Raw genomic sequence first — 17328 nt, 5'->3', positions numbered from 1 at the left:
ATCTCCAAGCATGCACACACGTACACCTCACAGCTTATAAGTCAACAGTAGCTGCAGCACACAACCTAACGTTGACTCTTAATCCCGTGAATAGTAATACTTCTTTATTTATGGGGTTGTGTGTATGAAGAATCAAACCCCAGGACATTTATTCAGAGTATTTATGAAGTGTGCCTAATAGCAAAATGCAGAATGTTTTCCTCTCAACTCAGAATGATTTGTATTTTTAAACTCAACACTTTAGTCAGTCTCAACAAGAGTTTGAAGAAAATTAGTAAAAAAAAATTGAAATAGAACAGGACGTGCGGATTAGGGATTAGAGTGACCCCAACCGAGTTTTTCTGTTTATGACTTGGATCAAAGTACAAGCAGGACAAAAAAATGACCTAATTTTAATGCCAGTGACCTCAGAATAACCAGTCCTGCAAAGTATCATTTTTCCACTTCCAGGATTTCTCTGGGGATTTCAAATAAAAATTGGTTCCTTGCCTCCTCCGAGAGGACATCTGGAGAGTTTATCAATGGATAGGAATTTGTCTCTCACTGTGAAGAGCCTGTGATGTCTCTTCATGCGCACCAAGGGAATCTGGGCTTTCTGAGCAGCTGCAGGCACCGGCGGTTTTTTCAGAACCAGCCCCAGACGCTGGGTCTGAAGGGGAAATTTATAGGCCGGGTGATGTGCACCGTGAGCTCACACTTTTACTAGACAAATTAGATAGGTTTCAATCCATGCAGCTGTAAACGATGTCCTACAGAGTTCCACCTGATCTTTTACAGCTTTTCATAAATCAGTGCCTACTGGCCACAGACCGCAGTCATTAAAAAGAAATCATGGAAATTACATGTTTGCTCAGGGGAAGCAAAAAATAACTTTCCTCCCTTTCCCTCTCCTTCCTTATATTTGGGTTTGTGAATTATTCTTTTATGGCCTTTCATACTGTTGCATTAAAGTAGTATACATATTTTTCTTGCCATCAGCCCCTTTCTTAGCTATAAGATTGCACACCAATTAGCACCAGATACTGGGGAAACAAACGTGAATTAACAACTGCAACCCAAGAATATCTTCTGATAGTGACCTTATTTCAGGCCTTAGATTCTGAATCATTAGGACTGAATAATAAATTTTTCTTTTATAATTTTTGCTTTGCAAAGGTCTTCATTTTCACTTATCAAAATAATGACTAATACACATTTCTTGAATGAATAAGTGAATGAAGCCTAAAAGGAAAGATCAATAATATTGGAGGTGCATGCTATAAAACACCAGAATTGTTTTATTTGTTCTGCATAGTTTCAAGGAATATATTACATATAAAGAATTATTTTTAAAGCCAAAAAGCTAGTGACATCTATTCTTAATATTATCTGAGAATATAATTTTAATAACTTTTTAGTTTTTTATTTTTAATTTCAAATGACTTCTCACTATATTTCCAGAAGAAATTTCTTAAATGTGTCAATTTATTTTAATTTGGATTGACACTGACTTTGATCTTTTCATCTGCAACATTAAAAATCCAGAGAAGATTAAATTAAAATTTTTGTTAATAACTAAAAATATATATAAGTCCCAAAGGAAAACCAGTACATAAGTAATACATCGAGAAGTAAAGCCATTGTGTTCATTTTAATGATCTTTAGCTCTTTAGAACAAGACTTTTAGTAGTTATAGCCATCATATCTGCTTTAATTCCTCCCTGAAGTAAAATTAGTTACTTTGAATGTAAGACTATAAAAAAAGAAGAAATCACCTGGGTATTTGGCATATTTGCTTCAATCTAAAATGTTCTGTACATATTTGTTCAGTGAGAAAAATCACCTAGTCAGTTTCAGAATCTGAGGTCAAAGTCATTTTGAGAAACAAGGCAGATTATCTTTTGCTCATTCAATTTATCTTAAAGGATAAAGTATTTGTCAAAACATCAATTATTCTGAAAAGAATTATGTATGTCCTCTTAGAGATCAGAAACTTTTATACTAACATTTGTTTATCGATATTAACTGGGATAATTGTGAATATTGTCTATTTTACCTCCCATTTTTGCTGCCACTTAAATTTTAAAATCCTTCTAAATTAGTGACCAATGCAATGGAGCAATAAATTTAAAATCATTTCAATTAAATTAACTATTTATAACTGATTCTATACAGCCTCATACTACATATAATAAAGCCTTCATATCAGAACCTCAGTCCAAATATTTTGAATACATTGTTTATTTCATTATGCCAAGAATTTGGAGTCCACAAATTTATGGTAGTATTAATGAATATGTACAGTATAAAAATTATTTTATATATGTAAACCAAAATTCACTTATTATCCAAATTTATATGTATATATAAGTATCTAAGAATAAAAAGAGTATCTTACTACTTAGAAGCAAGTTAACTCTCTTTTTTCATCATTATTTTTTCTTCTCTTAATTTAACTGTATTCATAAAAGTAGTGGAATAATTTTTTTTAAATAGTAGAGTAATACATAAAAATAATATTTCAAAATAATTTTGTTCCAAATGAATTTTCTTTAATTATTTTATTTATCAAACAAAACACTTGTGATGAAATAGGGAAAAGTTGTCATTTGTAAGACCATTTTCTACATATTTGTAGAGCAACATTTTTCTTTTTAAGAAATATACATAACAAAATTTGTAATTTTGACCTCTATGTTAATTCTAAAGTATAGTGCTATGTTGTATATTTACATTGTTGTGCAACCATCACCACCATAGATCTCTAGTACTGTTTTTATCTTCCAAAGCTGAAATTTTACACCTACTGCACAATAATGTCCCATTACTTCTCTCCCAAGCTCCTGGCAAACACCATTCTTGTTTTTGTTTGTTTTTATTTTTAATTAGCATATGTTGGTAGCAAGAGGGGAGTTCATTGTGATAATTCCACAGATGGGTACAGTATACTTTGAACAAGTGCACCTCCTCCATGATATTCCCTTCTGCCCTCCCTCCTCCCCACTTTTTCAAATAGCCTTTGGTAGGTTTCATTATGCTGTCTCCATATGTGTATATGCAGTGTACTTCAATCCTCTTCATCCCTCAGCATCCTTTCCTTCCCCTCCCCCCTCCAACTGCCCCCCCAGGCCCTCCAAAACATTCATGTCATATTATTATTATTATCATCATTATTGTAGGTCTAGGTTCTGCAAATGAGCAAGAACAGGCAATATTTGGCTTATAAAGCTTGGATTATTTCACTCAACATGATCTCCAGTTCCATCCGTTTCCTGCAAATGACATAATTTCATTTCTTTTTATGGCTGAGTAGTAGTCCATGATATACATATATCACACACACACACACACACACACACACACACACACACACACACACCGTGGAACATACATAACATAGAGAGCTGCAGTAATCATGGCAGTGCAGATACATCTCTTGTATATTGATCTACATTCCTTCAGATATATGCCCAACAGCAGAGTCATACTGTAGGTCTATTTTGAGTTGTTTGAGGAACCTCCATACTGATTTTCATAGTGGCTACACTAATTTACATTCCCCACCAACAATGTATGAGTGTTTCTTTTCCCTGAATCCTCACCAACATTTGTGGTTTGTTTTCTGTTTTCTTCATGATGGCCAATCTGACTGGGATGAGATGGAATCTCAGCATAGTTTTGATTTGCATTTCCTTGATGGCTAAGGATGTAGTTTTTGACCATTTGTACTTCTGAGAACTGTCTGTTCCATTCATTTGCTCATTTATTAATTGGATTATTTGTTCTTTGGTGTTTAATTTTTTGAGCTTTTTAAAAATTTTTATTTTATCATTTTTACATTTACTTACATGTGTATACATTATTTGGGCCACCTGCCCTGCCCTGCTTCTGAGCAGAACCTGTTCTACCTTCTTGTTCTTTTTCCAACTTTGCTGAAGAGAAAACATAAGAGATAATAAGAAAAACATAGCATTTTTGCTAGTTTGAGATAAAGATAGCTATACAGAGAGATTCCTAGTGTTGTCACCATGAATATATATATTACAACTCAAATTGGTTCATCTCTTCATTTTTGTTTCTATGAATTTAACTATACTAGGTTTCTCTGACAAGTGGGATCCTACAATATTTGTCCTTTTGTGACTGGTTTCTTTTGAATAGCAACATTTTCTATCAGGAACATCTTTAAGAAAGATTTCTCTTATTCTGAAAGAAAAGAGCTTTGTTTTTTTACCCTATGATGCATATATATTATGATTCTATTTTTCTATTTTTCTTTCTGAAAAACATGGTTTTAATATTGATGATTTTCATCATCTAGATGTAAATAGGCTTCTTAAAACTTCACGTTAATCTCTCTAAAACCATCAACATATTTCTCTAAAAAAATCAATGTTATTCTCATTGCTTTATTGAAAGCCTTTAATTTCTTCTGTCCTTTTCACCCAGTCCATTGTAGTCACTTTCTGAAAATTCCACAAACTGTGGTTTTCTGTGATGGTTTAAATTTCACCTTAACTCTACATTATTCCTCATTTCTACCTAACATTTCACATTCTTCCACACCGTAATTGGTACTGCTTAGAGGAAGTTTTCTTTCTAGGTAGGAGCCAATGCAGTGGTTAAAGGCCTTAAATATTAATGGGCACTCAGGTTTGTTTTGTTTTAAGGATCACCATCCACTGGCATTGATTGACTCCACAGACCCAGTACAAGGAGTCAAAAAAAATTAAAAAAACAGAGCATGCCATCACTTCAGTTAACTTCTTGGTGTTTCTAAGTATTTTAGTTAGTGACTTGTGGACTAAGTAATTGAGGCATTTAGAGGCTTCCCTAAGATCATGAACCCCACAACATATGGAAGCAACAAGGAGAAAGTGAAAATTATAGTCTTGCAGATTGAGATGAGGGATAGCTCAGCATCAACCTATCTGAAGCACCATATCCCACTTTTTATAGACAAAGTCTCCTGATAATCCATTGGAGATGAAGACTTTATTATAAATTGAACAATATTAGAAAAACAAAGAAAGTTGTATTTGTAATATAAAACACCATTAGTAGATTGAGATTTGGAGTTGCTAAACATGTGACTGTGACTGCTGTTCTTATCTCTACAGAAAGAATGTGCTAAACTGTGTGCACAGCATTCCTCCCTCCCCAAGCTTGTGATATGATCTTCCGCTTCTTGTGGAACTCAGTTTGGAATGTTCATTTATCTCACAGACCTGTATACTTCTATCCTTCCTACCTCTGTCATGCTGTCATGGACACTGCTGGTTGCACAGCCTTCCATGGACAAAACCTGGAAGAACTCTCAATATCCTCTCTGTCACTCTACACATCTCACTAGTCAACCTACCCCATAATTTTCACTGCAATAGAATTTTTTGAATTTATATGCTTTCTTTTTATTTCCTCTTCTTAGTCTTAGCTTAAGCCTTTTATTAAACTATTTATCTCATTTTCTATTTTTTTTTCTTCTTCTTTCTTTTTTTGGTGATACTCAGGATTAAAGATTGAACTCAGAGCCCCACTGGATAACCTGGGCCAAGACCCAGTCCTTCTGCTTTTAGTTTTTTTAATATTGGACTTGTGCTTTTGCCTGGAGTCCTCAGCCTGCCCTTCTCCTCTCTCTGTCTTCCAATTAACTGAGATTATAAGAGTAAGCCAGCAGACCTGGCTCCATCATTTAATTCTTTATTGTAGATGTGTTTCCCGAAGTGCTTCTTTAGTGATGCTGCCAAAGAACTATCCCATAGACCTAGTGCAATCTGCAGTTTAAGTCCCTTCAATAGCTTCCCTTTTTCTCATGAATAAATTCCATATTTCTAGAGATGATATTTAGTCTTTCATTATCAGATTAAGTTGTCTCTTATGCTCTTTTCTCATAATGTCTTTTTTTATGCTATATTCCATCAGATCTGTATTGTGCAACCCAATCTGGACATAATCTATGTTTTAGGGTGTTTTACCTCTTTGTACTGGGTTCCCCCAGACTTTTAAGGTTTTATCCAGCTATTTGTCTGTAGGAATTTTCATCCATCATACTCCAGTCACTTCTATACAAATGCCAGGGAGTCTGAAAATTAACAGTAACTCACCTCCCTTCATGATTCCTGAACACTTTATTTTGCTTCAATAATTACACAGTCTGTGAAGTATATAGAGTTTTCTATAAATGTTTTTTCTTCCCATATTTAAGTATAATCTGAGAGTAGAGGCTATATTTGTTACCTGTATCATAACCACAAGGCTTAGCATAATGCCTGGTACAGATGATTGATAAACTTTTGTAGCATCTTATTGATATTCAATCAATACTTCAAGTTCATACATACTTCCTCTGATTTGCTCTATTTTTTAAAAAATAAATTAATTAATTGAAACAAGCAGAATACAGATAAATATTATTCCATTCAGTACTCTGCAACATCTATGCAAAATTTTGTCCTGGCATCCTGACCATCTGCTTTTCCATCTTCTCCATTTCAGTCGTGCACTGGGAACAATAATATTCATAGAGACAACTGCAGGAGAAGATTCTTTGGGAATGATTCTGTTAAAAATTCATCAACTCAAATGAAGAATGAAAAGTGAAATGAAACATTGTAAAAATATCTCTATAACAGTATATGAAATATAATTTTCTATGTAAAATCATTAGTCTTAAAAGGTACTTAGACAATAAGATAGATTAAAATTTTGCCCCACAGCTAATTAGATCCAGGAAGACTCTAGAAAACACTATCTCCATTCTATTTTTCTACAGGACAGTATAATGTGTGAGTATATACACAATTCTATAAGAAAGTTGAATTCTTGATAGCAGACACAAATTAAGATCTAGAGTCTCCTATTTGTTTTAGGAGTGTGTTTCTGGAGTTGAGTTATCAAAGTGGTTCAATATTATGCTTAGAATATTTTTAAGCTTTTACCGTTTTTACCAATTTATCAACTTAGAAAGTTTATCAATGTTCAAATTAATCTGGGTGATAAACAAAAATTTTAGGACTTTTTTCTGAAATTTTTGGTCAGATGGAAGTTTACTGATGATGTCAAGAAAAGTTTATTCATATGTTTACCTGATATTTATTCAGTTTTCATGCAATCTTGAACTGATAAAACAAGAGAAGCATGGCAATTGATCTCATAGGACAGAGCATTTATTGGGGAAATGAACACTTAAAAATGAATACATACAGGAACACACACACACACAGACACATGAGTTGGAGAGACACAGAGAGAAAGAGAAAGAGTGGGAGATGCAAAGGAAAATCTGAGGTGAGGTGGGAAAGAACAGGTGCTAGTGTCTTCTGAAATGCTTGGTTTTCTGAAAGACCTAGAAGTAAAGGTCACATGACCCCCTCATCCTCACACTTGCACTTCTCCCTCCACATCAGTTTTTATAAATCAAATCCTTAACTTCTCTGCTTCAAATGCATTAACAGATTTATCATGCACTTGAAAAGAGCTACCAAAGCCATCATGATAGCCTGGGTAGCCTCAAGTGCTCTGCCTTCTATCCTTTCTCTCATCCTCTTCAGACATGTTATCATCTGTCACCAACTAGAGCCTCCAAACTTTTTCTCATCTCAAGACATTTACATCTTATTTATCCTATGCCAAGAATACTTGAGTAAGTTTAATCATTTATAAAAAGAATGAAATAATCATTACCAACAAAAGCAGAACTTCTAAAGGTAGAAACATATTTCTTGAAATTCGTGCATGAGAGCATGACATTGTTGATTATTTTATTTTTGCAGTACTAGGGTTTGAATTCAGGGCCTCACACTTGATAGTTAGGCTCTCTACCACTTGTTTGTTGATAACTTTATAATGACACAGTCTACCCAGATATATATCAAAATGTCAATGAGTAAACATACAGTTCCCCCAATTTTTACATTTAATGAAGTAAGGTCAATTGTACTTTGTAGAAAAATATTTACATTTCCCCTAAAATTAAATTTTTATGATGAAATATAATTTTGTCACAAAATTTTTCAGATATCAAAGGCCATATATTTGGGAAAAATCAATTAAGAAAGTATATTGAAATTTGGAGGCTAGACATATCTGATCGTACAAAATGAGCTGCTATTAAGACTGTCTTTATCAATGTATTAAGACTGTCTTCATCAATAAAATTGAGGTTAAGTTTCACCAAATCAGATTGCATAACTTAGTTCTATAATACCATCCTGTGGAAATTGTTTAATGTCTTTTTATGATATGGAAAGAGTTGAAAGGTTGTTTTTCTTTGCTATGATTATTATTGAGTAAAGATCAAAAGAAAGCTTCAAGGTGTAAAATGAGGACCATATGGTACTGGCAAGGACAGGTTTGTTTTCCTGTTAGTTGTTAAACTGTCAGGTGGATTTTCAAGATTCTGTACTGTATCTCCCTGTGAAGTTTAGGACAGAAATACATCTTTATGAGATAAGTCATAAATATTTTTATCTAAAGATCTATCACCAAATTCTTAGTGCCTATAAATGTTAAAACCAACAAAAACTGTTACTGTCACATTCTGATATTAAGACTTTGGTTCAGATTCATTGATTCAAATATAAAAAAACAGATCATGGATACCCACTGTACTAACTCAAAATGGATTAAAAACTACATCTTAAGACTTGTGTTCTTGTTAGAAGAACACATAGAGACAAAGCTCCATAGCGTGAGTCTTGGCAATATTTTTTTGAATATGGCCTCAAAAGCACAAGCAATAAAAGCAAAAACAAAGCAGGTAGAATTACATCCAACTGAAAAGTTCTGCATAGTGAAAAGAAACAGTCAATACAATGAAAAAGCAATCTATGAAACAGAGAAATATTTACAAACAGTACATATCCAATAATAGATTAATATCTACAATTTATAAGAAACTCACACAACTTAGATGCAAAGATGTCATTGGCTTGCATCTGTAATCCTAGCTATTTGGGAGGCTGAGATCAGGAGGGTCATGATTTAAAAACAGCCCAGGTAAATAGTTCAAGAGACCCCATCTCCAAAAGTAACCAGAGCAGGAAGGATTGAAGGTGTGTTTCAAGTGGTAGACCACCTGCTTTGCAAGCGCAAAGCCATGAGTTCACACCCCAGCCCCACCAATAAACAAACAAAGCAACCTCCACATATAAATAGCCTGATTAAAATATTGACAAAGGACTTGAATGGCCATAAAATGGTCATTAGATATGAAAGGTCAGAAACATCATTAATAAACAGAGATATACAAATCCAAACTATAATATCACCTCACACTAGTCAGGATGACTATTATCAAACAGCCAACAGATATTAAGAGTTATTGGATAAAAAGGAATATTGTGGGTAGGAATTTAAATTCATAAGACATTATGAAAAATAGCATGGAGTTTCCTCAAAAAATTAAAAGTAGCATTATATGATCTAGCAATCTCAGTGTTAGGCAGACATTCAAAGGAAATAAAATCAATATCTTGAAGTTATATTTATACTATTTGTTTGATAATTAAATGGAAAACTTAAAGTGAAAAAGCAAGAAGTTTCCGTACATTGGAAGGCAGCTTTAGTTACCATTCTCTGTAGCAGTGGACATAACCAGGGAAAGACACAATGGAAACTAGAAATACCACAATTGACACAAATAGAGAGGGTGTGTTTACATAAAGATTCGTAGAACTGAATAATAGTCTGCAATTCACCATTACTGACAAAATTCCCTTGCATCTATCAAGATATTATTAGACTCACTAATCTTCAAACTATTAAATGTGTTGTCACACAGCTACAAATTCTAAAGTGCTTCTCCCTCTAGTTGTCAGGAGAAATGTTATCTTTAATATGAAATATGTACTAGTTCATATAACAAATCAGAATAAAAAATTAAAAGCTTATGAGGTTACACATCATCACCAAAATTCTTTTTCTCTTAGATGTATAGGAAAAATCTACATTATGAAACAAAAATGACAATTTCACCTTTAGTTCCTCTTAGATATACCAAATTCATTAACACATTCTTTCTTTGTTCTCATAACAACCATGGAAAAAATTCATTTCTCCTTTCCATTTCTTCCATTGTACTGTATAAGCATATGGTAGTTTGCATTATTAAAAACCACTAAAAAAATTTGGTAGATTCTTAGCTGGAAGGACTGTTCATAAAAATTAATAGACATTATGTATTCTGGATTGCATTACTGTCATGATATATTAACACTTTTGTTGCTTTTCAGGGATATGGACCTTATTTAACTCTTAGTTTTATTTTTAAAAGTGCCTAACACAGAAATTGATACCCAATGTACATTTTAAAATCTTTGTTGAACTAAACAGGAGCAAACTGCATTGTACTAATCAGTGTAATATTTTGGATTCATTGTAATTATTCCTGCCTCCCTCTCTCCCTTCCTCCCTGTCTCTTTCTTTTTTCTGAACTATAGAGACTAAAAAGAAGCTATGTGTCCACTTTTCCAGACTTAAAAAAGCCTGAAAATGGAGACAGTTCTAGTCAATAAGAAAGTAAAAAAAATCTAAAAATTTCTTCATTATTATCAAGTTGCATAAGAATTCTTCCTAAAGAACAGGAAACATGTCTCTCCAATCCTGAGGTATACAAGTTTCAAGTAATGCAGTTGAAGAAGTGGGAGACAGGAAACATGCATTTCAGAGCAAGTGTGGTATGCAAAGCCTAACGTGTCACCTTGCTGCTGCACTGGTGATGATCTTCAGGCTTCCAGGATTCCGGATAAGCTTGTCCAGAATGCTGACGATCTGCTCGAACTTGGGCCTATTGTTTCTGTCTTTCTGCCAGCAGTCCAGCATCAGTTGATACAAGGCAGCTGGGCAGTCCATAGGGGGTGGCAGGCGGTAGCCTTCATCCACAGCTTTAATTACCTATACAAGAAGCAGAGTTTCTAGGGACTTAAGACATGAGACACATTTTCTCATTCAGACTGATACAAAATGTTCCAAAATTCAATACAAAATTGTCATTTTAAAGTGATAAAAAGGATAATAGCTGTTTGAACAAATAAACTTCATATCTGAAAATATATAAAGAAAGATAGAAAGTAAATTTTGGAAAGAAGTGCTTATAAAGATCCTTTTCAGATAAAATGTAAATAAATGATATAGATTTGTTATAAAGAAATTATTTGGTTACCTGAATTACTATGGAAATCTTATATGAATGCATGCAAAGAAAACTAGAGTACAGATTTTAGCTTTATCACAGTTCAAATGGTCTTTTTCAAATCACAGTAATGTTCTTTGGTAAAAGCCTATGTGCTACACAATTCAGTAGCTATTAGTTTATTAGTATTTTAAAACACATAAGGCAGTAATTTTTAAACTCTAATGTATAACAGAAACATCTGGAGGACTTATAAATATACAGAGCACTCAATCACTGCATTTCTGATTCCTTTGTGCTCCTAACAAATTCCCAGACCCTGTAAAAGTTGCCTGTTCAAAGACCGTGCTTTGTGTACTTCTGCTATATAGACAATTTAACTTGGGGGGGTGTGAAAATTGAGTATGATTGTCCTAGTATTATTGTAAAAAAAAACCTCACTTGAGGAAGTACAGAATGTTTTGTTGATCAAATACATTAGAAGCAGTTTTATAAATGGAATGACTAAAAGCATCTCAACTTGCCTTCTTATATATCTTTGGGATCATGCTCAAAGTTTCTGACTAAGCAAAAATGAAAAGTACTGATCTCATATACCAATAGTATCTTTTTACTAATCATTAGCAACGCATAAACTATAAAACAAACTACCTTTTGAAAAATAATATTATAATACAAACTGTTAAAGATTATTTCTCCCTTTAGAGACTTCAATTTGCATAACTAAATCCATATGCAAGTTTAATACAATATTAGAAACAATATTTTAGAGATTGGCTATTTTGTCTTGTTTTTGAAATACTAAATTTAAGTCAGTAAAATGTTGGAATAGATGCCTTAATTTAATCAAGAAGGAAGGGCACATGTGTTTCTGACATAGAAACAGTTTTGTTGCAAAAACATTTTAAATGCTCCATAGCGTATATTGGTTTTCATACAAGCCACTAATTTTGATTTTTTTCTTGCTACAAATGTTCGTTTTGTCTCAACCTAAACATCTGGTTGAGGGAAATGTGTAACAATATGAAAGCAATTCAATTAATATTCTTGTAAGACTTTGAAAATGTTTCATTTCTTCTAAGCTTCAATGTCACAAAGTAGGAGCCACCTGGTTTCATTATGCTCCACTTCCTCACACAGCTTAATTTTTAAATCTGAACTAATAACTCTTAAACTACAAATCCATACTTACATCCTGATTGGACATCTCCCAGTATGGTCTCTCTCCATATGACATCACTTCCCAGAGAACAATCCCATAACTCCATACATCACTGGCTGATGTGAACTTGCGGTAGGCTATTGCTTCTGGTGATGTCCACCGGATTGGGATCTTTCCTCCCTTTGATTATAAAAATCACATGTACATAAAAGGGTAATGCATACATAGAACAAACACATAATATAATATGAAATCTGGCAGAATTCATCAGAGTATTTCTGTCATGAAATGGAACATAGGCTTCTACTAAAATATTTTGGTGTTCTACTATTTTAAGATCAAGTGGTAACATGCTATTACTTCCAAAGAATCTGAAGCATTTTGAAATCATGAAAGACAAAAATAGAAAACTGCTTGAATAATGAAAGGATATCAACTATGGCACAATACTTAATCATCAATAATAAAACCTATAGTCAATGTGATAAACTGTACCTTAAAAATTGACAGATATCACAAATCAAGCTATATTGATTTAACATAGATTTATGCTTTGACTAAGCAATCATAGATCAGAAAAAAGAATAAAGTAATATTTGTAAATTACTTAGATCATTTCTTGGTACACAAATACAGGTATTCATTAACTAAATTAATTAAAAATAAAAATCTGCCTTAAAATCTCTCTTCACTATTTCAATTATAACTTTTGAATGCTACCAGGACAAAGAAATGATAAATATTTAAGGAATGGATAACAATTACACTAATTTGCTAATTACACATTATGTATATGTACTAGAATTTCACATGGTAATCTAAAAAATGTGTACAATTATGTATCAATTGAAAATAAAATGTATTATTAGATATAGTAACTACATTCCCAGAACTTACAGTTTAGGGGAGAATAATATTGTATCTCTGTGTTATGGGAGCATTACATATATAAATTCCATGGAATTTGCTCAGTTTCCTAAGTACATTTAATAAAGATATAGCAATTGTCCATCATAAAGTACTACATTAGTCACTTTGGATGAGACCATAATCAATAATATCTTGGCCCTTTTGTTTGGAAAATGTCAGGTAAATACAAATAATTACTTGCTCTTAATAAATAAGAAACAAATAAGTACCTGCGTACATTCCTTTTCAAACTTTACAGTGCATATGAATCATCGAAGACTCATGCCTATAAAAATGGAAATTGTGACTCAGGAGTTCCAGTGTGTAAGTCTTCATTTCTAACAAACTCCAGGTGATGCTGAATTTTCTGGTCCACAGACCTTCCACTAGGCTGCCAGGAAGTAATGGCAGCTGCTATGGATGCTTAGACCCTTCATTTTGACAGAAACAGATTTATGTATGTGGCACTTAATAAAATCTAATGAGAAGGCCAAATGGAATTATTAGAACTACTTTCTCTCCCTTGAAGTACTCAGAGAATTAGCAGAAGTCAAACAAAGCTATATTCATGGGTTAAAGAAAGTGTAATATTTTTAAATCTGTTCAGATACTTTGCTGTGTTCCTAGAGTTACTTTCTGTTTCCTCTCCCTAGAACCTAATTACTGAAAGCAGGAAAAAATGGCACTAGAAACAAAGTAAAAAGAGAAATTTCTTTCCATGCTGAATAGTCTTTATTTATGTAAAAATTAAAATGGTATATGTCACCCTACTAAGTTCCCTTGCTGCAATTAAAATATGAATTTAAAATAATAATAAGCTGATGACAGCCAGGCGATCCTATTTATTTCATTTTACTTCAATTGGGATCAAAATGGAACATACCAAAGTTATTTCATTTTAAGTGCTTCATCATTACTATCCATCGATGAGAGCACTAAATATATTTTAATAAATGATCTTTCTTTAGGAAGGACACAACCACTCCTATGTTCACACTTGGACAGAGAATCCTTTCCAGAGAAGTTCTCCATATAGACATGCTGCTAAGAGGGTTTCTGCATTCCAGAATTCCTTAACAAGACTGTGACTTTGTATGGCGTGTTCTCTATTGCAGCATGTGGTTTCTGATTCAAGTAAATTATTTCCAGAAAGAGTTTCCAATCAGGTGCTATCTGTTTGCTTTCACTTGTGTGTATCTTATTACAAGGTTGTTTAAAATTCATACAAGTGGGAAATATGTTCAGAAAAATTGTATGATAAATTATTTTAATGAAAACATCTATTTTTTGCAACCTTTTCTTTTGCTTACATGTTTTATAACTGTTGCAACCTGCCAAATTCACACTCACATACAGACACAAAAAATTATTAGAACAACTTCAAATGTTTTAATATAACAATTTCTTAGCTCTAGGAATGCAGTAATAATCATAGACTCAAGACCCTTCCTTATCTAGGCATGTTGAAAATAATGCCATCTATCACCTACAGAATTGGAAAGAGAGTTAAAATGAATGAGAATTATTAGTTATTATTTAGGGGATTTTTGTCATTGATAATAGACTTGAATTTTAAAGTAACTAATAAAATACTGTATCCTTAGTAGCTCAATAAGCCCTTTCTTCTCTTTTGGGTCATTTCAATTGGTTAACACATTTTTAAGACTGATATAACTTATCAAATCAGAATATAAGGGAAAATTCACTGTTAACTACAAAGTACTATTCAAAGTTACCAGTTGTTGCTAAAAGTAAATCTGACTAAAAAGAATTGGGTAAACATCAAGTCATTGTAGCTTTAAACAAAAGCAAAATAAACTAACATTGTACACCCTTAATTTGAAATTAAAACAAAAACCAGGAGAGATTTAAAATCCACAAAATGATTATGGAGTTTAAGGAAAGGTGAGTGTGTTTTTTATCACAAATTCACCATTATAGTTTCAAACTCTTAAGTTGTACACTAGTCCAATTTAATGAATTCTAGTAGTAGGTCTTGTCAAATCCACTGATGTAAGCAAAATTAGTGTTCCCAATCATATGTCTGTGGAAAGCTCAATTTATTAAAAGCTGAAGATAACGAGCCTACCTCATAGACTGTGCTCACTACCAAAAATCGCTGGTTTGTATTCAAAAGTGACATGTGTATTTAAAAGTAATTGTACTTAAAAGTGACATTGTACAAGCAACTGAGCCTTTTGTCAATAGTCAGTGAGGAACTGAGTTACCTACCCTGCCAACAGCTTTGTGAGTGAGCCCCATCTGAAAAGAACCACCTACTCTAGTCAAGCCTTCGGATGATTACACCCCAAGGGAACCCAGCTGCCGTGTTACATGGTCAACTCAAACAGCCCTAAAGAAAAACGCCATATGATGAAGAACTGAGGCCTACTCCCAACCATGAGCAAGGAAGAAAGGCCTTCATAGAAGATCTTAAAAATGGATCCTGCAGCTCCAGTTTAGCCAGCAGATGACTGTTCCTCCATCTAGCAGCTTATTGTAAACTCACCTGAGACCCTAAGCTTACATCACCCACTGAGGCCCCTTGTGGTCTGCTGGTCCTTAGGCACTGCATGAGATAATTAATATTTGTTGTTTCAAGCTTAAAAAAAAAAGTAAATGTGTAGAGCAGGTTTCAACGAATGGTCATTGGTGTTCATTGAATCCTCTTTCTCCTAAGTACATGCTGTCTTAAAAACATAGAATTATTTTTTTCTTGGAAGGCTTTTGCCCATCTGATCCTGTTACTGGTAAACTTCTTGCTTCAACATCCTGGTCAAATAGGAATTTGTTAGTAGAACTTTCCCAAATGTTCAGGGATGTTCCATGAATGGAATGGAATCCCTCTGTCTTCCCTGATCTTCCCACTGCTTAAATATCCTTTTTATCTTCATCTTTGCATTCACGCAGTCTAATTGAAGTCTGACTTCTCCTTCCCCTACTTGTGTCTTGTTTGTTGCATAGGAATGTATACATTTCCTTCAGTGAATATGACACTTTAATAGATTTGTGATAATAGATTTTCTGACATTTTTTATAATTTTGAGCACCCTAAAATGTGCAGTTCAGTTTCAGATAATAAACTGCATCTCATTTCTCATGATATATGTAAATATTAAGCAAGAATGAACCAAGTATTACTAAATAAGCATGTAGCATAGCTTCTTTTTTTGCAAGATAAATACTATATTCAGTTGTCATCTTTTACCTCATGCTACAATTTAATAATGCTATTACATGAAAACATTTTATTGACTCCATAGTAGTAACTGTAAGATTTACTAAATATCAATTTTAATTCTCTATAAAACCATATAAAAATTGTCAAATGGTAAACAAATTTAGTATTTAGCTTATTTTTCTTAATGAAAAAAAGTATGTAAATCTAAGAGAAATTTAAGGCAGTGTCCTCTGAGAACATTAAAGGATGGATTTTTTTTTAAGATTCTGAAGGTGTTGTCAAGATTTTCATTTGACTACATAAGCCATACACTTCCTGTATCAACTACTTGAATATTTATAATGTAGGGATGGGTTTTACCAACTTAAAAGCATACAGATATGATTTTTAAAATGTTTATTATATACAGATGGATACTACTCCACTCATTTGTAGAATGAGACTAAGTAAAAATTTAAAGTATAAATTCATAACTACTCACAGGTAAGATTGACATGCTGACTAAAAATATCTGACATATTTAGCTGCTACATGAATGTCTAGTTATGATTTTGTTCCAAAGTCTTAAGTGAAAAATAAAACATCAAAACCAAAGTAGGCACACTTGAAATTTAGAGTATGGGAAAGGGAGAATTAGCAATTCCAAGTGTCAGATCAAAACCAAATTAAAATAATATTTAAATAAGAATAAGTGATTATTATTTGTGTCAAGTGGTTATTATTTGTGTCATTATACTTGTGGTATTCTGAGAGTCAATACTCTAGGAGGGCTGATGGCAAATGGCTAGTATTTGACATTATCTCAAAAATGTTAATGTATTCATCATTGCATCATGCAACTTGCAGTCCCATACAGATAAACTTTAAAAATACCCGAGAGAAACACTTGGCCCCTTACAATCTTTTTTGTCTGCTTGTTTTTACTATTATAATTATATATTTTTTAAAGCAGGTAATTTTCATATT

General features: G+C 33.0%; 1 protein-coding gene across 2 annotated transcripts in view; it reads right to left on the bottom strand.

Annotated features, from left to right (window-relative positions):
• Epha3 (EPH receptor A3) overlaps positions 1-17328 on the bottom strand; it is a 343013-nt gene that overhangs the window by 14185 nt on the left and 311500 nt on the right. For both annotated transcript variants that reach the window (XM_074072942.1, XM_074072943.1), the window contains exons 14-15: positions 12303-12452; positions 10679-10872 (exon numbers count right to left, since the gene is read on the bottom strand). In XM_074072942.1, coding sequence (XP_073929043.1) covers positions 10679-10872; positions 12303-12452 — 344 coding nt within the window. The remainder of the gene's footprint in view (positions 1-10678; positions 10873-12302; positions 12453-17328) is intronic.

Source organism: Castor canadensis, chromosome 5 (assembly GCF_047511655.1).
Source record: "Castor canadensis chromosome 5, mCasCan1.hap1v2, whole genome shotgun sequence".
NCBI classification, from domain to species: Eukaryota; Metazoa; Chordata; class Mammalia; order Rodentia; family Castoridae; genus Castor; species Castor canadensis.
The sequence above is the reverse complement of the archived record's forward strand: the minus strand, read 5'-3'. Positions and strand labels throughout refer to the sequence as shown.